The following is a 25157-nucleotide window of genomic DNA, read 5'->3' on the forward strand; positions in this document are numbered from 1 at the left end:
AGATTTTCTAAGTTGCCCTATTATTCAAGTGTCTTTAAGATCTCTTAGCCTATTAGCCAATATCAATGGTTATTTTTAGCTAAGAAAAGGGGGCATCCTTGTTAGGAACTCCAGATATAATACCTGTTTCTTAAAGCCATATGGTATATATTATGAATGTTTACAAATATTCTATTTCTTCTGGCCTTGTGGCGGGTATGTATTTCTCTACCACTTTCGAAATATTTACCATCATGGTACTTGTTTGGGCCAACAAAGTAAAAAGGGAAATACCCTGGGGCATCTCCTTACCCAAACGTTACAAATACTGCATGGCTCTCTTGTTTTGTTTTTGGTTATGTTTTTGTTTTGTTGTTGTTGTTTGTATTTTGTTTTGTTCTTTTTCCTGCCATAGCAGTTATGGAAAATGGTCCTACGATGTGGCCTCTACAACCTTGGATTAGCTAGTGACTATGGTAAGCAAAGCTCACCAATACTTACACTGGCCTTCATTTTACAAAGATACTGAAAGTGTAGGGTTATTGGCTATTGCCCTGTGACCTAGGCTGTTCTGATATAAGCCATATTAGTCAAATTTTATATATTAAATAAGATGAAAAAACTCTCATGACTTCTTAATGATTCAAGTCTTTAGTTTTTTTCTTTTTCCTAAACTGTAGTCACTTGATTTCAAACATTTCCAATCAGTTCATTATAATATCTCTATTGAACTGATTATCCATGAGGGTAGAAGGAGTTAACCCAAATTTAATTTAGAAAAGTCAATGAAACAGACTGAGGTTCTCATTAAATGATAAACTACTCTTCACTAATAATTTGCTCCTACAAAATAATAGAAAATACATTTAAAGGTCACTTGACTAATGATGTGGGATATAAATTGACAGCATTATGCTCAAATGACAGAAAACAATGAAAGTGTCCTCTGCCCACCATTTCTGCTTGCTGCTATATCGATGAAAACTTCACCTCCTATCAGCTAATCAAAACACTGGTGCTCAGCAAAGACAACACTAAAAAAGCCGCGTATTAGAGACTGGAGAAATGATGGTCATTCATCCGTTTGTAAATAATTATGAGAGTGATATCTTGATTTTTATGAAAACACAAATTGATAGAATAAATATTCTTTAAAGTAATAGAGTCAAATACTTTAAAGTGTTCACCCATGTTATTTGGTAAGAAGTTTTGGGGCGGCTGGGTGGCTCAGTAGGTTGGGCGTCGGACTTCGGCTCAGGTCATGATCTCACAGCTTGTAAGTTCGAGCCCCATGTCAGGCTCTGTGCTGACAGCTCAGAGCCTGGAGCCTGCTTCAGATTCTGTGCCTCCCTTTCTCTCTTCCCCAACCCACTCACATTCTATCTCTCTCTCAAAAATAAACATTAAAAAATTTTTTTTAAAAAAAGTTTTACTGGGAAATAATTTAGGAAATTATAATTTATAATAACATGAGAATTAATCTTACTCAGTTTTTCTCCTATAAACATTCAGAAAAGACTCAGTAAGGTTGGTTAACATACTCTTCAATAACAAATTGCTCACTGAGGCATATTAGATAATTTCCATTAATTCAGCCAGAAGAGTGCAAGTGATGGTATTATGTTTTTAAATGTTGAATCCAATAAATATGAATGGCTAAAACACAAAGTTTTCAGTCATATAGCAATGATAAGTGTTTTCACATTTTCTCTTTCCTACTTTTTCTTTATTCCTTCTCCATCTTTCATTGCATTTTTAATCCCTGGCCCATACATGGATTATATGTTAAAAGTGTTTTAAACTAGAAAGAATTCTAAATTTTGATAGTTGATAGAAGAATGTCATTGTATTGAATGAAACTAACTTTCTCTGGATCTTGGGTATAAATAGCATATAAAAATCAACTATAACTTATATATTTTGTTCATATAATTTTAAACTTAGCTAAATTTTAGAAGGATTCAGGGAGGCAAATTATTCATTCCCGTACAGCTGAACGTCTTTCCTTGGAAATTACTGGGAATTTTAAGGGAGGAAATCATACAAATGTCCCCATGAAATAATCTACCCACATGTGCCACAAAACATCCTAGAAATTCTTGATCTTAAAAGAAATAAAGTGCAATATGATTTAAGAATAACATGCTCTGTTCAGACCATAGATGTTGAGCTAAAATAGACCATATAGTGAAGATACTAAGTTTTAAAGATGGCCTTTCTGAGCAAATGTTCCAGGGCTAACTGTAGCATGTCCCTAACTAAACATTCACTAGTTACTAAGCTAGATATCAACAGCAACTCAAGTTTTTTGCTGCTAATGGAAATTTTAGCCTATCTTCTGAGCATTTACAGATGCCCTAGAGGATAAATCCTGATTTGTCTAAGTCAGTGATGGTGGATTCTCTCCAGGATAGTCCACCATTCAATAATCAGAGTATTGCACATAGGAAAACTTAACCATCATTGCAAAATTACACAGGTTCTTAAATATTACCAATATATTATAGAAAATGTTACTAGTTTACTAAGTTTTGATCCCTATTCCAATGGGAACTTTGGCAAGTTTTTTAACCTCCATTTGCCTCAGTGGATACTTGAAATGAGATATTGAATAATTGGTATATTTTCATAAAAGTAAAATGAGATCACTTGTATACTATAATGCTTATAATTATCCTTAGAACATGATAATTAATTCATAAATATTAGCTGTGTTATTCTTATTGAGATGGTGGCACAGACTGAATGTATGAGTCCCCCCAAATTTAACATGTGGAAATTTACTAGTGTCTTAATCCCTTAATCTGAGACTTCCCAGCCACCAGCACTGTGAGCGATAAAGTTATGTTATTTATAAGCCACTCAGTCTATGATATTTTGTTACAGCATCCTGAACAGATAAGACAGATGTCAAATAGAAACTTTTCTCAACTATCTTCCACATCTGTGCAAATTTTGCGTGTGTGCAAAATGGAGGACACAAACTTTTTGCCTATTGCTGATGGTCTCTCATTTATGAAGGATAATTTTACATACAGCACTTACCATATCTTGTCAAAAAAAACACCACATGCTTGCCATCTCACTTTCAAATATATTTAATGACTTACACCTGCCTAGAGGATAAGTTTCTAACTCTTTAGACTTAAAAATGCTCCAAAAGATGATTTCAACCAATGTTCTCCGTGGAAATTGTAATCTCTCCTCTCTACATCTGTCTTTACCAGCCAAAGTCAACTCGTTCTTAGTTTCCCCAATTGATGTGTTTGTTACGTTACCACAGCTATAAACATTCACATGACTATGTACATTATATATGACTAAGTACATTTGTTCCCTAGCCCTAGAAAGTGCTTTCTCTATTTTTACCAACTGAAACAACTTGAAAACTCGGAAAAGTGTTTGCTGGAGAGCAAAGGAACAAGAAAAGACTATTATTAATAAATGCTTAGTTGAAATGAGTAATGAAGTTCAGTTGAAATGAGAGGAATAAGACAGTAGCTCAACAGAGTGGGTTATTATAGAATTAAGGCTGTGTAGTTGGTTAGACTTAATAAAAAGTGTTAAGCATTTACATTGGCTACATTTAAAGAAAAAGTGGAAAGAAAAAAGTTTTATAATTGAGACAGTGGGGAAGAGACTATAATACAGAAGGTAAGAAAATTATATTGGAGCAAAATTGCTTGAATTCAAATCCTAGCTCTGACTTGTACTAGCTATGCATCCTTGAGAATTTTCCTTAATTGCATCATGCTTCAGAACCCCAATGGAGATTCAGATAGTATTCACTGGGTAAAACTTAAGAAGATTAAGTGGGTTATTATATGTAGAAGATTTCAAAACTATTTTTGACCCAAAGAAAGTGTTCATCGTTATGAGATAAAAAGGAAATACAACAATATATTACCATATCATCAGTAATTTTTCAAGTCTCCATCAATATTAATCTCTCACCAAGACAAAATCCTCAACCGCCTCTGAAATTCTGACATGTTATTTGTACCTTTCTTGGGAGATGCAGGAGCATGAGCTGTCTATACTACACTATGAAGTTATTTATGTGTACCGCCTAAGCACTATCAGCTCTTTAAAATCAGCAACTGTTGTGTATATCTTCTCCATCATTGTCCATCAATAATTATTTGGTTTTCTTTAATTTAATTTTTAACATTTAGTCATTTTTTGAGAGACAGAGCATGAGTGGGGGAGGCACAGAGAGAGGGAGACACAGAATCTGAATCAGGCTCCAGGCTCTGAGCTGTCAGCACATAGCCGGATGCGGGGCTCGAACCCACGGACTGTGAGATCATGACCTGAGCCAAAGTTAGATGCCCAACCTACTGAGCCACCCAGGTGCCCCCATCAATAGTTGTTTGTTAAGTGAATATAAATACAAACCTGTTATATCTCCTTTAATATGAAAATATATTGTTATAATTTTCACATCTTATTGTCAACATGCAACTGTCAGATTCTTTGTTTTGAGTGAAACTTGGGGACATAGCAGTAACATGCCCAATATTTTTATTGAGGCATGATATATGTAATGTGATGATTTTCTAAATATGCAATTAAATTGAAAATAATTTCATCTCCATTGCTTATAATCATTTTTTTATTTGTAGATACAAAAATTCAGTATCAATACTGATTTTAGAAAGGGTTATGAGAAATGTAGTAATATATTTTCAGAAAATCTGGAGTAATTGATACAGTATTTATAAATAAGTAGTTACATATTAATGCTAAGCATGAAGTCTTCATAAACTAAAAATGCTGAATTTCCTTTTCTTTTAACAGTGAATTTTCTCTATAAGATCATATTAAGGGAGAAATATCATGTTTTTGGTTCTGTTCTCCGAGGCCTAATTCCAAATTTACAAAGTAACAAAGAGATTCAAATTTTGAAAATAAGAAAAAATTGGGGTCAGAACTAAATCTAGATAGATTTATAAATCACCAATCTTGGAAGTGACATCAGGCATGTGTGTTTTGATTATTCTGATCCTATAAATACAGTCTTTGATCTTTTCAATAGCCAAACCTTGTATTATATCAATAAGAAGATGTGATGCAACCCAGGAAAGTTCTTTCTCTGAGTTAAAATTTACAGATACTGTAAAGGAAATAGATCATTAAATTCTACTGTACTTTCCTTATGATGTACTGCATAAGTTTTTACACTACTTTGCAAGTTTGGTTTTCCTTCATAAATTGTTTGCTTTTACTTGGTGAGATGATGAACTAATCATGTTTTTCCCAAATTTGTTTAGATACCCAGATAGATTAAAACAAAACTTAATGCTGATTCTGACAAATATATAATAATACAGAACATGATTTCTGTGTATTAACCTTACTCTTGGTTGTATTTCACTCTTCCGTTATTTTCTCCTAACATGACTATCATTATTTGCATTTAATTCATTTTGTTTGCTATGTGTATCATGTTTTTAATTCTGCATGAATTGATTTTTTTAACGTTTATTTATTTCGAGAAAGTGCATGCACATGGGTACACAGGGGAGGGGCAACGAGACAGGGAGAAAGAGAGAATCCCAAGCAGGCTCCACTCTGTCAGCACAGAGCCCGATGCAAGGCTTGATCCCATGAACCATGAGAATATGACCTGAGCCGAAAACAAGAGTTGGACTCTTAACCGACTGAGCCACTCAGGTGCTCCTGCATCAATTATTTTTAATTAGTTAAAAGTTAAACACAAATATATATACACAATCTTAATATTTTAACAGTTTGAATGCTATGGTAACCTCCAACACAAGGAGCACTAAATAAGAGAAAATTGCTTTGGTCAATACACAAGGAATAGGTGACATAAATATGAAAATAACAAAAACAAGAGACAAAATACTTACTTTCAAGGCTCCCTCAAAATTTAAGATACTCAATACCAGTTTTACATACTTAAGACTTAGTAAAATTAAAATCATGTCTGTTCTATTGAGTCAGATTTATATTTAGGAAACACCTAAGGAAAGTGACTTTAGATGGATTTTAGGTTTTGAGCACATTAAGCAATAGACTCTGAAGATCTTCAAGTCTGAGCTGTTTGATTTTGTCCTCTATTATTGACCACATGGAAGACCTTTCATCATTGAATGACTCAACCATACACACTCTTAATATAACTTACTAAGCGAGTGACTGATAAAACTGTACAGGGGACACAGAACCTAAGACCAAAAATGTGTGAAGAGTCCTTCCAGAATGATTTCATAAAAATTCTCATTACTGGGCTTTCTTAGCCCAAAACACAGTGACTTTTCATATAAAGCTGGTCCACTAAAATGTGTCCTATGGCATTATTCAATGTCTTTGGTGGGCTTCAATTCCCCTTCCTTCTTCATCCAAAATTATTTTACCTCAACTTTAGAGTGGTGACTTTACAAAGAGCAACAGAATTCCAAATGACCGTCACTGTGGTTTACAGAGTTTAAATCGTAGCAGGAAGTTATAGGAGTACTTTTCAAGGTTCTTATGCATTGAACAGTCTATTTCACCACAGGAAATTCTGAAGCTGTCAATATATTTTTGGCTAAGCATGATCCATCATTTTTTCTTGAAGTCATGTCACATATAATCATGTGGATGCTCTGTAGACACCAAAATAATATAATTTTTATATCCTTCTACATGTTTTGAAATGTAGGTTAGTGTTAGAAATGAATGTTGCTTAACATTTTTTAAGTGTTTTTATTTTTTATTTTTTTTATTTAAAGTTTGTATTTACTTTTTTAAATTTTTTCAAGATTTTATTTAAATTCTAGGTAACATGTATGGAAAGATTAGCATCTGGCATAGAATTTAGTGATTAATCACCTACATATAACACCCAGGGCTCATCATAACATGTGCTCTCCTTAATACCCATCACCCATTTAGCCCATCCCTGACCCACCTCCTTCAGTTTGTTCTCTATAGTTAAGAGTCTCTGATGGGTTGTTTCCCTCTTTCTCTCCCTTTTCTCCCTTTCTGCTATGTTCATCTGTTTTGTTTCTTAAATTCCACATCTGAGTGAAATCATATGATAGTTGTCTTTCTCTGACTTATTTTTCTTAGCATAATACATTCTAGCTCTATCCATGTCTTTGCACGTGCACGCGCGTGCACACACACACACCAAAAAAACAAATAGCCCAATTAAAAATGGGCAGAAGACATGAATAGATATTTTTCATAAAAAGACATATAGATGGCTCAACATCACTGATCATCAGTGAAATACAAATCAAAATTACAATGAGATATCACCTCACACCTGTCAGAATGGCTAAAATCAACAACACAAGAAACAACAGGTGTTGACTAGCATGTGGGCAAGGGAGAACCCTCCTGCAGTGTTGGTGGGAAAGCAAACTGCTGCAGCCACTGTAGAAAACAGCATGGAGTTCCTCAAAAAGTTAAAAATAGAACTACCCTACAATCCAGAAAGTGTACCACTAGGTATTTACCCAAAGAATACAAAAATACTCACTTAAAGGGATATATTCATCCTGATGTTTGTAGCAGCATTATCTACAATAGCCAAATTATGGAAATAGCCCAAGTGTTCATCAACTGTATATTTACACATACATACACACACACGACACCTTCTTTTTCATATACACATATATACACATGGCACATTACTCAACCAAAAAGAATGAAATCTTTCCATTTCCAATGACATGGATGGAGCTAGACAGTATTATCCTAAGCAAAATAAGTCAGTCAGAGAAAGACAAATACCATATGATTTCACATATGTGGGATTTAAGAAACAAAACAAGCAAGCAATGGGGGGAAAAAAGAGTGAGAGGCAAACCTAGAAACAAACTATTAACTCTTAACTATAGAGAACAAACTGATAGTCTCCAGAGGGGAGGTTGGTGGGGTGGATGAGTTAAACAGGTGATGAGAATTAAGGAGTGCACTGGTAGTGATAAACAGTGGGTGTTCTATAGAATTGTTGAATCACCGTATTGTACACCTAAAACTAATATTATACTGTGTTAACTAACTGGAATTTAAATAAAACCTTAAAAAAATAAAATGAAATAATTTTTATTTCGGGAACAATATTATGAAGCTATTTGTTGTAGTTATATCAAAATATAAACTTTATTCAAATAATTTAGATCTTTCACTTAGAACAAATACTTTATATTATTATCAAAACAAGTAAACAAAAACTCCAAGTAAACAAAGTTCCATAAAAGTGTAAGACACAAAGTTATACCAAATAGGCATAAGAACCCAAAGACTCGGTCACCTCAAAATGAAACTCACTTGTCTTTGATTTTCAAACTACACAGTGTTGGCATTTTTCTAAGAATTGTACAGAAAGAGAAAGAAATGGAAATCACTCCAATCAGGAAAAAGAACCAAACCTCTGCAATTAATAATATGTTATCATAACCTATAATCCAAAAAAACATAGATCTAATGACTGTGCCTTTGTCATCAAAGAAAATGGATTATTTTTGGGGCGCCTGGGTGGCTCAGTCGGTTAAGCGTCCGACTTCGGCTCAGGTCACGATCTCGCGGTCCGCGAGTTCGAGCCCCGCGTCGGGCTCTGGGCTGATGGCTCAGAGCCTGGAGCCTGCTTCAGATTCTGTGTCTCCCTCTCTCTCTGCCCCTCCCCCATTCATGCTGTGTCTCTCTCTGTCTCAAAAATAAATAAACGTTAAAAAAAAAATTAAAAAAAAAAAGAATAAAAAAAAGAAAATGGATTATTTTCTACTAAGAATGGCAGATGAAGAAACAAAAAACTTGTATAATTGAATAAAGCCACAAAAATGTTTGAGTTATCTTATGCAGGATGGAAAAAAGGGAAAAATAAAATAAACAGCTTCCTGAACGGAGAAAGACACAACATATTAATATCAAATGGGGAAAAATAATGTGTGAGTTGAATGCTAAAGTCGTGGCTATTAGTTGCATCAGCAGGGGACAGGACAATTATATGGTAAGAATAGGAGTGCTGATTTTCTTCTCTAAATATCACACACACTGAAGGCCACCACCTATTGCTTACACAAGAATGCCATTCTATCTTTTCGAGGTCACCAAATAGATCATTTTCCAAATAAAAGATCCTGTATTCAATAGACTATGAGTGTCATGGGGCCTGGGGCTGTTTCATCCATCACTGCACTTAGCAGTGTAGCCTGTGAATAATGACTTCTTAATACATATCAGTTTAGTTATCGAACATACTTCAAATGTGAGAACTCCCAGAAATGAATGACTCAGAAATGTGGTTACCCTTGAGAAAGGTACTTTCACCACTGATGTATATTGCTTGCTAATCCCAACCTAATTTTTTAGGCGAATGTGGAGCTTAAAATTCCCTTTAACCATTATATCTCTGATAAAAAATTAACTCCACTGTCTATATGGTCCTATAGAAGATAGCTATATCCAATCTCTGGTGCTATCAGTTTTCAAATACCTGTTTGGATGATGATGATAGAAATACTACTTAACAGATGAGAAAAATACAATCTGAAAAACTAAATATCTAAAGTTTCTATATCATCTCAGTGGCAGAGAGGTAAAGCAAACCAAGACTTTTATTAGTCCAGAGTCCACTCTTTACAGATTTTTTATTCTGTTATCTTAAAAAGTATTTTCCATTACGTCAGAGTGATAGACACATGTTTAACCGTCAATATATATTTCTAAATATATTGAACACATAACACAAGTGATAGCTATTATGTCTATATTATTGTTTAAATTACTTTTTTTATGTATTTGAAACCAACTTGCAAGTGTTGAGTAACTTCTATGTGCTAGACATCACACAAGTATTTTAAAATATTACCTCATTTAAACTAATCTCTAACATTCATAGTCTCCTAAGATGTAAAAATACTCGATTTCTGACATAAGAAACAACACACTCAGGTAATACGTGGCAGGAAGGCCAATCAGCTCACAGATCTTACACCCTCAAAGACAAATCGTGTGTCCTTTGCTCCATCAAGCTGGATACTTTAATCAGGACATTTTCAGCATTTTATCACACAAAAGGACTTTTCAGAACAAGATTACAGCACAGGAGTGGGTGATTGAGTGCTGGCCTGATTGTTGATGGAACAGCCTACACTTTCCAGGGAGAGATGAATCAGCAAGTGACCTGGACACTTGAAGATTCTTCATCGTGAACTGTCTTTGTGGTAATAATATAAACCCATTACCAAATTATACATGCTTAACTTGTTTATTAAAAGGCATACTGAAAGTGTTTTCCTCGTTACTGTCAAATACAGCAGTTCGCAAAAAGAGACCAGACCCCTTTATGTGAAAGGACAGCGAGACTCGGTGGCCAAATAATGTTGCTCAGGTAACATGACAAGTCTGCTCACTATGTCTGCTAAAACAGTTCCTGAGATAATATTTTAAAATAACATCTTTTGGGGGGTGTCTGGGTGACTCAGGCAGTTAAATGTCTGACTCAGTTTTGGCTCAGGTCATGATCTCAATTCATGAGTTCAAGCCCCACGTTGAGCTCTTCCTGTGAGTGCGGATGGAACCTGCTTGGGATTCTCTCTCACCCTCTCTCACTGCTCCTCCCTGCTGGTATGCCAAGCCACTCTTTTTCTCTCTCTCAAAATAAATGAATAAATATTAAAAAGAAAGGAGAGGAGAGGAGAGGAGAGGAGAGGAGAGGAGAGGAGAGGAGAGGAGAAACATTTTCTTGCCAAAAAACAAAATAAAACAAAAAACCAACCATCTTTGGAAATTGAACTAAATCCAACCATAAAAACCCCAGTTCTCAAAAAGAATACTTAATACATGGTGTGGCCCATTACATTTTGATATTCAACAGTGAGTTTGATTTCTTTTTTTCTTTTGCACAGAACAGTTTATCACTAATACTGTTCTTTCTATGATTCAGGGTGTTACACCAAAACATTCTCTCCTTTGGGAATAGATTTAAGATAAAAGAACACAATTTAATAGGTTTTCCTTATCAAATGTTAAAAAAGGGAACTACAGACTTTAGCTTCAAAAGAAAAAATGTTAAAAAGTAATGTTATAGAGAATTTAAAAAAAGAAACAAAAACACTGGACTCTCTTTTGATCTAGCACAGAAAATTTCACATTAAAAATATTTTGGGGGTACCCGTGTGGCTCAGTTGGTTAATCATCTGACTCTTGATTTTGGCTCACATCATGATCTCACAGTTTGTGACTTCAAGCCCCACAGGGGGCTCTGTACTGACAGCAGGAGCCTGCTTGGGATTCTCTTTCCCTCTCCCTCTTCCCCTCCCCCACTTGCACGCTCTTGTTAAAAAAAGAACATATTTATACTTTTTCAATTTGCAGTTTTGACACTGAGTCATTTATCTGTTTTGTTCCAGATTCAATAAAATATTTTCAAGTTTTCATTTGTAATTTATTTTTGTACTTTGGTTTTATCGATAACCAGATCTGTTATTAATGTATTTACTGAATACTGAGTGCTGAATATCATATCTCAGCATTTATACATGCAGAAGAGTGTAATCAGGGTATATACATAGAATAATTGTCATTTTTTTATTCTCTAATGCCTTTTTGAGATGGTTTCCAGAGTACTGAGAAAGGGAACATATAAACACAATGAACATCCTTCCACTGGGCTCAAAAGTATGTTCTTCACAAGCATTACTTCTTTTCAACATTATCTACTAGTTGTTTTTTTTTCTGGGGGTGGGGGAGGCTCGGCTGTTTGATTTACTTCTAATCTTGATCAGAATTCACTATTTTTTTTGGAAGGCTTTTGGTACAATTTGCATATAGAAAACATCAGGCCAAACTTTCCTTCCTCTTTCCCCGTCTCCAGCTATTACCTCTAAATGCTGTTCCCAGTTCCATGCTTTGGTAATGCATTTTTGATCCAGAATTGTTGATGAAGGTTTTAAGTAGGAGAATAAAGTTATGTTCTGACAAAACAAACTGATGCTCTTTTTTCAGTCACCTGTTTTCTTTACCACATTGTAGTAGAAGACAGTCTTATTCCAAAGAATAAAACTTGGAAGATCCTTTCACTTCTCATTGCTAATGTAGCTAATGGCAATTTCTTTTGCTTTGTCAGAAACAACAGTTTCGTCTTTAGCCCTTTTGCTTATCCGTCCTGTCAGATGTTTGTTTCAGGTCACGTGGCACCAACTGACCACATGACATCTACATCACTAACACAGAAGCCTTCCCCCCAAAGGATCTCACCTGTCGAATGAAAATAAACTCTGTCAACATTTGACAACTCATATCCCTTGACTGATCACTGCTTTTCCTGAAACCTCTATGGATTCTAAGATCTTTACTTTGGGCTATGAATATACTCAAACCATCAAGAAAATATAACACCTTTTTGTAAATAGAACATTCTTTTAAAAATTTTCTAATGAATCTAAAATTCATACTGATACAATCTTAAATTTTCTGTGATTGATGACTTAAATCTTAATATGTTAATTCTTCCACCAAATGATTTGACGTTTTGTGGACTCACATTCAGGTTTATTTAAAACACTATAATTTAAGTGTAACTTCTACAAACCCTTTTATTAGTTTGCCCTGGGGTAGGTATATCAAAATGCCATTCTGAATATAGGATATTGTCATGAATTTTAGAATGTTTAATACAGGAATATCATATCCATTTCACTTTGTCTGCCAACTGCTCTTAATTAGTAAGGAATGTCGAGAGCACTGAGTTGAGAAGCACTCTGAGGCCACATCACAACTCACTGGGAATAAATGTCATAGAAATGTCTATGAAAGGAGGGGGTGCGGCATAGGCCTGTATTACAGGTATTTTCAATCCAGACTGACAGCACAAGAACTCACTTTCACTTTCAGCACCAACAGTTGGTTGTCTTTTTCAAATTCTAGCAGATGGTGTTGATAAAATCCACCCTGCCTGTGAACAAACACAAAAACCTTGCACCATACCCTCTAGGTTGATGTGGCATTCATTTTTCTTAATTAAACTATCATTGTTAGGAAGCATCAGAAGAATTCTCTGAAAGCAAGGGTTTCGTCCAGGAGAGACACTATGTAAACTCCCGGGAAAGCAATAAACAGATCATTACAGGGTTATCAGCCCCCTGCAAAGTTATAAATTAAAGAATCAGTATGCTATCAAGTGGCAAAGAGCAGAGGAAGGAAGCCGTGGACTGAATAGTCTATCTTTTCTTTTGAACTGAATGACAACCACATGAAATCCAAATACTCAATGCCCCTATTCTTTAAGTTTAAAAAAATTTGCTTAATGGGAGATAAATTGCTCCTTAGAAAATTAGATCATGTGCTGTGTGAAGTCTGACTTCATACACTCTAGCTTTAGCCAGTGAATATTACTAACACGCCATAACTACTTTTAAGGCTAAAAAGGAAAATTATTGCCTCATTGAAAATGTTCTTGCTCTAGATAGTTTTTATTTTTATCTAGTCTTTTGTGAAATCTTCTCTTAAACTGCTGTCCCTACCTGAACTTTCTTCCTCTCAACTGGGAGGAATTAAGCTCATCCTGATCAAGGTGCCTAACACATTCTACAGATTCTGATAGTAAAGCAATTATCACACATTATTGTAATTATCTGATGACATAATGATTAGACCCACTAGAACTGTATGCTTAAAGGCAAGACCTGTTTCTTACTCATCTTTTGATTTTCAATGCATGAAATAATGCTTCACACAGGTAAGGGCCATAATAAATATATGAGTAAATGAGTAAATATAGTAATTGGTATTATTGTTAACGAGAAGAAAAGGTAAGCTTGTCAGATTGAAGTTGAGCAGGCAGAATTTCCAAAAACAGTGGGTGCCATTTTTTTGATAGATGAAAACCATAGAGGTAAAATGAAAGTCAAAGGAAATAATAACCCTGAAGACACTTGGGGATGAGATACAGAGTACATACTCTGGAAAAACAAAACTGTCATAAGTAAATAGAGGTACTGGTTTTAGAGTTAGACTTGGATATAAGGATACTTGATATTGTCAACTCACTTTTTGCTGACTCTGATTTTTTCTTTAGAGAGGAGATGGTAAGAAGTACTAAGGAAAGGGGCGCCTGGGTGGCTCAGTCGGTTAAGCGTCCGACTTCAGCTCAGGTCACAATCTCGCGGTCTGTGGGTTCCAGCCCCGCATCAGGCTCTGGGCTGATGGCTCAGAGCCTGGAGCCTGCTTCCGATTCTGTGTCTCCCTCTCTCTCTGCCCCTCCCCCGTTCATTCTCTGTCTCTCTCTGTCTCAAAAATAAATAAACGTTAAAAAAAAAAATTAAAAAAAAAAAGAAGTACTAAGGAAAAAGGGTAGATAGAGCCAGCACACATAGTAACTTGGTATGCATTCGGTTCTTTACATATGCTATCATATTAAACTCTAACAGCACTGTGATGTTGGTATTTCTATCTCTTCATCCAATTATAGCTAAAAAATAGTTTCCAAAAATAATAGAGTTTTCATTCAAAGGCTCTAGCCAATAAGGGAAAAACTAGTATTTAAACTTATATTTTTCTGGTTCCACAGGCTGGTATCTGAACTGAGATGAAAAAGGAGTCCCAAAATAGAAAGTAATATTCAGGAGTACTGGTGGTACTCCACTGAAATATCTTAAAATGCTTCTGGGTTTTAACTACCTTAATAAGTCCTTTTGATTTAGGAAGTTTTACACCTTAAAATAGTGACAATAGTCTTTTGACTGATACAAAAATAACTCCATTTCCCTTCTTATCATAAAAGTAATTTTGAAGAGAGATGCAAATTATTTTGGTGAAGTAAAAAAACGGTAACAAGCTTAGGCTTTGGAACCAAACAGAATGGGTTCCAATCCAGGATTTCCACCACACCCTAAATTGGGAGAAATTTGCCTGAATTCTAACATTTCTTCACATCTTATAAGCAGAGATTCCAACTGTCCTGCTCTTTTTACTAGACTATCCTTTCAAAGATATTTGCACAAGAAATAGTCTCAGAAGACAGTGTTTTCCACTAAAGGGCAAGTTTGCTTATAAGCCTGAGGGGTAGAGACAGGGCCGCCCTCCAGAGCAAAGAGAAGACATGCTCATTATAATGATTCAATTTTCCTAAGCTCATGGTTCTTCTCCTATAATACTGCTAACCATGTGTGCTGATACCCTACACTCTTCATATCAGTCTATGAGAATTAGGGCTTAGAGAACCAGCACAAATGTTTGTACTGTGGCTGCTGACACTCCTGCATATAATAAAATCTCCTTCATTTCTGACTCAAGAGTTTGGTGTCTTCTATCAATACCCAAGAAACTGTAGCAGAGAAATTTGTGAGCTTGCAAGTCCAGTAAAATCTGACTCTATACTTCTGGGCATTGACTAACTGAATGACCTTGAGCAGTTATTTCAAAAGTTTTGCACTTTGGTTTTGTACTGTAATGAAATTTAAAAGTGACTACACTTATAATTTTCTTAGTACACTATAGTGATCAAATGGTATACTACGTGTTCAAATAAATGGTAGCTAATAGTAGTCAGAGAAATAGCAATGGCCAAGGCAGCAGGATTAGAAGCAGCAGCAACAGAAGCAAAGGTAGCTAACACTGAAAGAACGCTAATGTGCAGCAGATATTTTACTAAGTGGCAGGTATAGGTTTTCTTACCTAATCTTCACAACAAATGCAATAGGTGTTTCCTCTCTCTCTCTCTCTCTCTCTCTCTCTCTCTCTCTCTCTCTCTCACTGGTTAAGTGAGATAAATGAATCTCAAAGAGTTGATATGATTTGCCTGAAGTAACTCCCATGGTCATTGTCAAAGCAGGGATAAGAAGCTACCTGTGTCTGATTTTCAGGGAATCTCTCCTACATGCACTTGTAGCCACATGTTGGAGAGGAAGCTACAAAGGAACTTAGATCAGAAGTTGGACATTCCTACCGCCCATGTGTAAAGGAAACGAATGCGAAAAAATAAAGAAGATATGAGTCACTTATCTTGTTTGTTAGAAAAATCTAGCCCACAGAAAACGATATAGGTCTCCAAAATTTCTGTGGGCAAGATTTATCCATGAATTCAGCTTCCACCAAGTAGAACATGTTCTTTCAGGCACTGTATTTTGAAACTTTGTCCACATTAGAGGATTATTAGGTTTCCCCCATTATATAAATAATCTTTATCTGTATCCATTAAGAAAACAATATAGCATTCTTATTTCACAAATTCCCAAGTAAGACTTCCACCAGATATTTTTTAAAAATTCAAAGATTCAATCTATATTTCAAAATGTAAGCAAAATTATTACTTTTACAGACTAATTAAATTTCTAAACATTATAAACTTCATGTTTTCCTAATGTAAATATAAGGACACATACATACACAATGTATGCATAAATATGTATATAGATGTAGAGATGCACTGTTTCATTTCACAAGCAATATCTTATTTTGGCAAGCATTTTTTTCTAAAGCAGTCATGTAGTATACATATATATAGTTATTGTTTTAAGCTTCACATTTTATAAAAGCAATAAGCACCAAGAGCCTAACATATTTTGCAAATATACTGTCTGATCCCAACTCTCGCTTTTGAAATGTATTCACTATATCAAACAGATATTCAATCAGCATAAAAATAAATATGATTTTAACTTTACCTCTGCATATGGGAACAGGAAAATCCCATGAGGCTGTATTAACTGAATTGGCTATACAGGTGAGTTGAGGGTGGCCATCGAGAATATATCCAGTCACACAGCTGTAGCGGATCTTGTCCCCAACATCAAACCGTGTACCATATAACACACCTTTGGGTGGAACTCCTGGATTGCCACAAGAGCTACTCTGCAATTCTAAAACAGGGGGAGAAAAGAAGAGTTTACGGTTATTTTAATACAGATTTTAATGTTTTAGATTTTTAAAATTATATGTAGATACAGATATCTCTTTTCCTTTTAAAGAGTCACAATAAAAAGAAATGTTTTTCACTTCAACACATGTAACACAGAGGTATGGAAAGGGAACTAAATTTTACCAAAAAGGTATTAGGTTTCACTCTTAGTGTTAGAAAAATTTTAAGATTTTAAAGTATTTAATCTTTCTAGCAATTTTAAAAATCAGTATTACTCATACACTACAGGTAATTAAAGCTATGATTAATACCATGTACATGGCTTCTTCAAAGTCACATTCTACTAACACAGCAATAAGCGAATCAAGTTTCATAAATATGCTCCCAATTCCTTTGATGCTTCTGCTTAACCCTAAACAGGTGCATTTCTCTGGAAACACATACATTTGGGGTGGATATTTATTTTTTCCATTTAAATAAGAAAAATATAGCAAAGAAATGGACATATTTTTCAAATTGTAGAGATTAGCCCAGAATTTCCAATTTGTTTATGGTAAACTTACAATATTAATAAGAAATGCATACAGTTGTGAAATTTTAAATAGACTGATATATAAAATACCTGAAAAATGCCTTATATGTTAGGATATTTTATCTCGTGCCTTATTTTATTACTGGATGCTTAAAAGTATACAAGTATGCAAATATAAGAGATTTTTAAAAATAATATAGGGGCGCCTGTGTGGCTTGGTGGGTTAAGCGCCCGACTTCGGCTCAGGTCATGATCTCACGGTCCGTGAGTTCGAGCCCCGCGTCGGGCTCTGTGCTGACAGCTCAGAGCCTGGAGCCTGTTTCGGATTCTGTGTCTCCCTCTCTCTCTGCCCCTCCCCTGTTCATGCTCTGTCTCTCTCTGTCTCAAAAATAAATAAATGTTAAAAAAAAAAAAATTAAAAAAAAAAAAATAATATATATTTCAGGGAAAAATCCAATTTCACTGTAAACGAAAACAACGGAAAGAAAATATATACAAATAGCAAAACTTACAGAACTTAGCAAGGTTAGGAAAGAATTATTCTTCCTGATGTTATTTTCTAAATTTTTATTACCTTTATATTATTTCATACTCTAAATAATTATCAATACATATAGAAACTAATGAATTAGGAGTTGAAAGGTGTTCAAGTTTGGGTAGGCTATAGTTTAGTTAATGGTATTATACAAATGTTAATTTCCTTCTTTGATAATTATGCTATGGTTACATAAGTAGTTGATATTAAGAGAAGCTGGATAAGAGTATAGGGAACTCTGTACTATTTTCACCATCTAACTGAAAGTCTGAAATTATTACAAAATAAAAAGCTAAAAAAAACCCACTACAACACAAAAATGAAGTATGTTTCCATTTTGCCTTGATAATTATCCCATTTGTGTAGTAAATTCCATACAATGTTATTTTCTATTAAACCAAATATCTATAAGCCACCATAATATTAAAAATGTCAATGGCAGAAAATAAAAATATCATATAATATGTAGATGTAATTTTACAAAAGTTATGGTCACTTATAAATAAGAAGTGTCCACGGAGCTGAAATTTCTATTTTTATTCATAATAGGTTTATATTACTTTCGAAAGTGTTTTCTAAATGAACATTACTTTTTCTGTATAAACTTTTCAATGATAGTGGAAAAAAATCAGTGATAAAGTTCAAATGATATCAGTTTAATCAATGGAAAATGTATTGAGGATTTATATAATTTGCATTACATATATTAGAAATTAAACATTTCCTTTAATTTAAGACAATTAGAGTCTGAAGGATCCTGGGAAGATGGTGGGGTAGGAGGACGCTGGGCTCACTGCGCGTCCTGCTGATCACTTAGATTCCACCTACACCTGCCTAAATAATCCAGAAAACTGCCAGAGGATTAGCAGAACCAAGTCTCCAGAGCCAAGTGCAGAAGAGAGGCCCACGGAAGAGGGTAGGGAGGGCAGAGAGGGGGTGCGCGCTCCACAGACTGGTGGAAGGGAGATGGGGCAGAGGGGCAGCCCACCGGCCAGGCAAAGCCCCCCAGTCTGACTGGCAAAAGCAGAGGGGTCAGACGGAGTGTGTTCTGACAGCAAGTGGGACTTGACATCTGGAAGGTTATAAGCTAACAGCTCTGCTCAGAGAACGGGAGGGCTGGAAGACAACTAGAGGGAGAGTTGTTGAGCCCTGGATGACAGAGCTCAGCTTGGCCGGGGGGGGGGGGGGGGGAAAGGGCGCTCGCCAGCACCATCTCCCTCGCCCATCCCCCAGCCAAAATCCCAAAGGGAACCAGTTCCTGCCAGGGAACTTGCTTGCACCTTGCAAACACCCAACACTGGGCTTCTGCGGATCCATCCCTCCAGCAGGTGTGACTCCCTCCTGGTGCCACGGGGCCCCTCCCGAAGCGGATCTCCAAAGGAAAAGCGAGCTGAGCCTGCCCCTCCTGCCCCTGTGCACCTTGCCAATCCACCCCAGCTAATACGCCAGATCCCCAGCACCACAAGCCTGGCAGTGTTCAAGTAGCCCAGACGGGCCACGCCACCCCACAGTGAATCCCACCCCTAGGAGAGGGGAAGACAAGGCACACACCAGTCTGACTGTGGCCGCAGCGCTGGGCTGGGGGCAGACATCAGGTCTGACTGCAGCCCTGCCCACCAACTCCAGTTATACATCACAGCACAGGGGAAGTGCCCTGCAGATCCGCACCACTCCAGGGACTATCCAAAATGACCAAACGGAAGAATTCCCCTAGAAAAAACCTCCAGGAAATAACAACAGCTAGCGAACTGATCAAAGACGATTTAAACAATATAACAGAAAGTAAACTTAGAAAAATAGTCATAAAATTAATCCCTGGGCTTGAAAACAGTATAAAGGACAGCAGAGAATCTATTGCTACAGAGATCAAAATAGTCATAAAATTAATCCCTGGGCTTGAAAACAGTATAAAGGACAGCAGAGAATCTATTGCTACAGAGATCAAGGGACTAAGGAACAGCCAGGAGGAGCTAAAAAATGCTATCAATGAGTTGCAAAATAAAATGGAGAAAACCAGGGCTCAGATTGAAGAGGCAGAGGAGAGAATAGGTGAACTAGAAGATAAAATTATGGAAAAAGAAGAAGCTGAGAAAAAGAGAGATAAAAAAATCCAGGCGTATGAGGGGAAAATTAGAGAACCAAGTGATGCACTAAAAAGAAATAATCTATGCATAATTGGTATTCCAGAGGAGGGAGAGAGAGGGAAAGGTGCTGAAGGTGTACTTGAAGAAATAATAGCTGAGAACTTCCCTGATCTGGGGAGGAAAAAGGCATTGAAATCCAAGAGGAACAGAGAACTCCCTTCAGATGTAACTTGAATCGATCTTCTGCACGACATACCATAGTGAAACTGGCAAAATACAAGGATAAAGAGAAAATTCTGAAAGCAGCTAGAGATAAACGTGCTCTAACATATAAAGGGAGACCTATAAGACTCATGACCGATCTCTCTACTGAAACTTGGCAGGCCAGAAAGGAATGGCAAGAGATCTTCAGTGTGATGAACAGAAAAAAAATACACAGCTGAGAATCCTTTATCCAGCAAGTCTGTCATTTAGAATAGAAGGAGAGATAAAGGTCTTCCCAAACAAACAAAAACTGAAGGAATTTGTCACCACTAAACCAGCCCTACAAGAGATCCTAAGGGGGATCCTGTGAGACAAAGTACCAGCTACAAGCATGAAACCTATGGTCATCACAATGACTCTAAACCCATATCTTTCTATAATAACACTGAATGTAAATGGACTAAATGCACCAACCAAAAGACATAGGGTATCCGAATGGATAAAAAAACAACACCCATCTATTTGCTGTCTACAAGAGACTCATTTTAGACCAGAATACACCTTCAGATTGAGAGGATGAGGGGATGGAGAACTATTTATCATGCCACTGGAAGTCAAAAGAAAGCTGGAGTAGCCATACTTATACCAGACAAACTAGACTTTAAATTAAAGGCTGTAACGAGAAATGAACAAGGGCATTATATAACAATTACAGGGTCTATCCATCATGAAGAGCTAACAATTATAAATGTCTATGTGCCTAATACAGGAGCCCCCAAATATATAAATAATTACTCACAAACATAAGCAACCTTATGGATAAGAATGTGGTAATTGCAGGGGACTTTAACACTCCACTTACAGAAATGGATAGATCATCTAGTCACATGGTCAATAAAGAAACAAGGGCCCTGAATGATACACTGGATCAGATGGACTTGACAGATCTATTTAGAACTCTGCATCCCAAAGCAACAGAATATACTTTCTTCTCAAGTGCACATGGAACATTCTCCAAGATAGATCACATACTGGGTCACAAAACAGCCCTTCATAAGTATACAAGAATTGAAATCATACCAGGCATACTTTCAGACCACAATGCTATGAAGCTTGAAATCAACCACAGGAAAAAGTCTGGAAAACCTCCAAAAGCATGGAGGTTAAAGAACACCCTACTAAAGAATGAATGGGTCAACCAGGCAATTAGAGAAGAAATTAAAAAATATTTGGAAACAAATGAAAATGAAAATACAACAATCCAAATGCTTTGGGAAGCAGCGAAGGCAGTCCTGAGAGGAAAATACATTGTATTCCAGGCCTATCTCAAGAAAAAAGAAAAATCCTAAATACAAAATCTAACAGCACACCTAAAGGAAATAGAAGCAGAACAGCAAAGACACCCCAAACCCAGAAGAAGAGAAATAATAAAGATCAGAACAGAAATAAACAATACAGAATCTAAAAGAACTGTAGAGCAGATCAATGAAACCAAGAGTTGGTTTTTTTGAAAAAATAAACAAAATTGATAAACCTCTAGCCAGGCTTCTCAAAAAGAAAAGGGAGATGACCCAAATAGATAAAATCATGAATGAAAATGGAATTATTACAACCAATCCCTCAGAGATACAAGCAATTATCAGGGAATACTATGAAAAATTATATGCCAACAAACTGGACAAACTGGAAGAAATGGACAAATTCCTAAACACAAACACACTTCCAAAACTCAATCAGGAGGAAATAGAAAGCTTGAACAGACCCATAACCGGTGAAGAAATTGAATCAGTCATCAAAAATCTCCCAACAAATAAAAGTCCAGGACCAGATGGCTTCCCAGGGGAGTTCTACCAGACGTTTAAAGCAGAGATAATACCTATCCTTCTCAAGCTATTCCAAGAAATAGAAAGGGAAGGAAAACTTCCAGACTCATTCTATGAAGCCAGTATTACTTTGATTCCTAAACCAGACAGAGACCCAGTAAAAAAAGAGAACTACAGGCCAATATCCCTGATGAATATGGATGCAAACATTCTCAATAAGATACTAGCAAATCGAATTCAACAGCATATAAAAAGAATTATTCACCATGATCAAGTGGGATTCATTCCTGGGATGCAGGGCTGGTTCAACATTCGCAAATCGATCAACGTGATACATCACATTAATAAAAGAAAAGATAAGAACCATATGATCCTGTCAATCAATGCAGAAAAGGCCTTTGACAAACTTCAGCAAACTTTCTTAATGAAAACGCTCGAGAAAGTTGGGACAGAAGGAACATACTTAAAGATCATAAGAGCCATTTATGAAAAGCCCACAGCTAACATCATCCTCAATGGGGAAAACTGAGATTTTTTTCCCTGAGATCAGGAACACGACAGGGATGTCCACTCTCACCACTGTTGTTTACCATAGTGTTGGAAGTTCTAGCATCAGCAATCAGACAACAAAAGGAAATCAAAGGCATCGAAGTTGGCAAAAATGAAGTTAAGCTTTCACTTTTTGCAGATGACATGATATTATACATGGAAAATGCGATAGACTCCACCAGAAGTCTGCTAGAACTGATACATGAATTCAGCAAAGTTGCAGGATACAAAATCAATGTACAGAAATCAGTTGCATTCCTATACACTAATAATGAAGCAACAGAAAGACAAAGAAACTGATCCCATTCACAGTTGCACCAAGAAGCATCAAATACCTAGGAATAAATCTAACCAAAGATGGAAAAGATCTGTATGCTGAAAACTATAGAAAGCTTATGAAGGAAATTGAAGAAGATATAAAGAAATGGAAAAACATTCCGTGCTCATGGATTGGGAGAATAAATATTGTCAAAATGTCAATACTACCCAAAGCTATCTACACATTCAATGCAATCCCAATCAAAATTGCACCAGCATTCTTCTCGAAACTAGAACAAGCAATCCTAAAATTCATATAGAACCACAAAAGGCCCTGAATAGCCAAAGTAATTTTGAAGAAGAAGACCAAAGCGGGAGGCAGCCCAATCCCAGACTTCAGCCTCTACTACAAAGCTGTCATCATCAAGACAGCATGGTATTGGCACAAAAACAGACACATAGATGAATGGAATAGAATAGAAACCCCAGAACTAGACCCACAAACGTGTGGCCAACTCATCTTTGACAAAGCAGGAAAGAACATCCAATGGAAAAAAAGACAGTCTCTTTAACAAAAACTGCTGGGAGAACAGGACAGCAACATGCAGAAGATTGAAACTAGACCACTTCCTCATACCGTTCACAAAAATAAACTCAAAATGGATAAAGAACCTGAATGTGAGACAGGAAACCATCAAACCCTAGAGGAGAAAGCAGGAAAAGACCTCTCTGACCTCAGCCGTAGCAATTTCTTACTTGACACTTCCCTAAAGGCAAGGGAATTCAAAGCAAAAATGAACTCCTGGGACCTTATGAAGATAAAAAGCTTCTGCACAGCAAAGGAAACAGCCAACAAAACTAAAAGGCAACCAACAGAATGGGAAAAGATATTTGCAAATGACATATCGGACAAAGGGCTAGTATCCAAAATCTATAAAGAGCTCACCAAACTCCACACCCGAAAAACAAATAACCCAGTGAAGAAATGGGCAGAAAACATGAATAGACACTTCTCTAAAGAAGACATCCGGATGGCCAACAGGCACATGAAAAGATGCTCAACGTCACTCTTCATCAGGGAAATACAAATCAAAACCACACTCAGATATCACCTCACGCCAGTCAGAGTGGCCAAAATGAACAAATCAGGAGACTATAGATGCTGGAGAGGATGTGGAGAAACGGGAACCCTTTTGCACTGTTGGTGGGAATGCAAATTGGTGTAGCCACTCTGGAAAACAGTGTGGAGGTTCCTCAGAAAATTAAAAATAGACCTACCCTATGACCCAGCAGTAGCACTGCTAGGAATTTACCCAAGGGATACAGGAGTACTGATGCATAGGGGCACTTGTACCCCAATGTTTATAGCAGCACTCTCAACAATAGCCAAATTATGGAAAGAGCCTAAATGTCCATCAACTGATGAATGGATAAAGAAATTGTGGTTTATATACACAATGGAGTACTACGTGGCAATGAGAAAGAATGAAATATGGCCCTTTGTAGCAACATGGATAGAACTGGAGAGTGTTATGCTAAGTGAAATAAGCCATACAGAGAAAGACAGATACCATATGGTTTCACTCTTATGTGGATCCTGAGAAACTTAACAGAAACCCATGGGGGAGGGGAAGGAAAAAAAAAGGAGGTTAGGGTGGGAGAGAGCCAAAACAATAGAGACTCTTAAAAAACTGAGAACAAACTGAGAGTTGACGGGGGGGGGGGGGGGGGGGGGGGGGGGGGGTGATGGGTATGAGGAGGGCACCTTTTGGGATGAGCACTGGGTGTTGTATGGAAGTCAATTTGACAATAAACTTCATATATTGAACAAACAATTTAGAAAAAATTAGAGTCTGAAACCCAAAAAAGTAAAAAAAAAAAAAAAAAAAAAGAAAGAAAACAAGTTGAGTAATATTGGTTAAGTAGCAATAGTTTCTATAAATAACAATTTTCTTAAGTTCCCTCTGCATTTAAAGATACATCATAAACTAATATCTGTAAAGTATTGTAAATACCAATAACTAAGTCTTCAAGGCATATGCTGGAAGTAATTTTGAGTAAAATTTAAAACATATGGTCTGTGAATTTTGACTAATTCTTTATAAAATACTTTTGAAATTAACAGTTTATTTTGAAATAGTTTTTTTTTTTGGAAAATTCATTTGATTGACATGAGACGTTTGCTGCGAGATGTTGGGGTTAATAAATTTTGATAAAATGAAAAACATTCAATCCCTTGCATATAGTAATAACAAAGGAAATTATTTTAATGAAACCACCACTGTGGCCTTAGAATCAAGCCACTCCTTTTGCTCTCACCTCCTAAAAAATAATTAAGGTCAGGACTTCAATTATCATAAAGTTATATATC

The 25157-nt window shown here is 36.2% G+C and overlaps 1 protein-coding gene across 3 annotated transcripts in view; it reads right to left on the bottom strand.

Moving 5' to 3' along the window:
* CSMD3 (CUB and Sushi multiple domains 3) overlaps positions 1 to 25157 on the bottom strand; it is a 1240952-nt gene that overhangs the window by 922953 nt on the left and 292842 nt on the right. For all 3 annotated transcript variants that reach the window (XM_042923788.1, XM_042923787.1, XM_042923786.1), the window contains exon 4: positions 16608 to 16802. In XM_042923788.1, the coding sequence (XP_042779722.1) occupies positions 16608 to 16802 (195 nt within the window). The remainder of the gene's footprint in view (positions 1 to 16607; positions 16803 to 25157) is intronic.

This window comes from Panthera leo, chromosome F2, assembly GCF_018350215.1.
Source record: "Panthera leo isolate Ple1 chromosome F2, P.leo_Ple1_pat1.1, whole genome shotgun sequence".
NCBI classification, from domain to species: Eukaryota; Metazoa; Chordata; class Mammalia; order Carnivora; family Felidae; genus Panthera; species Panthera leo.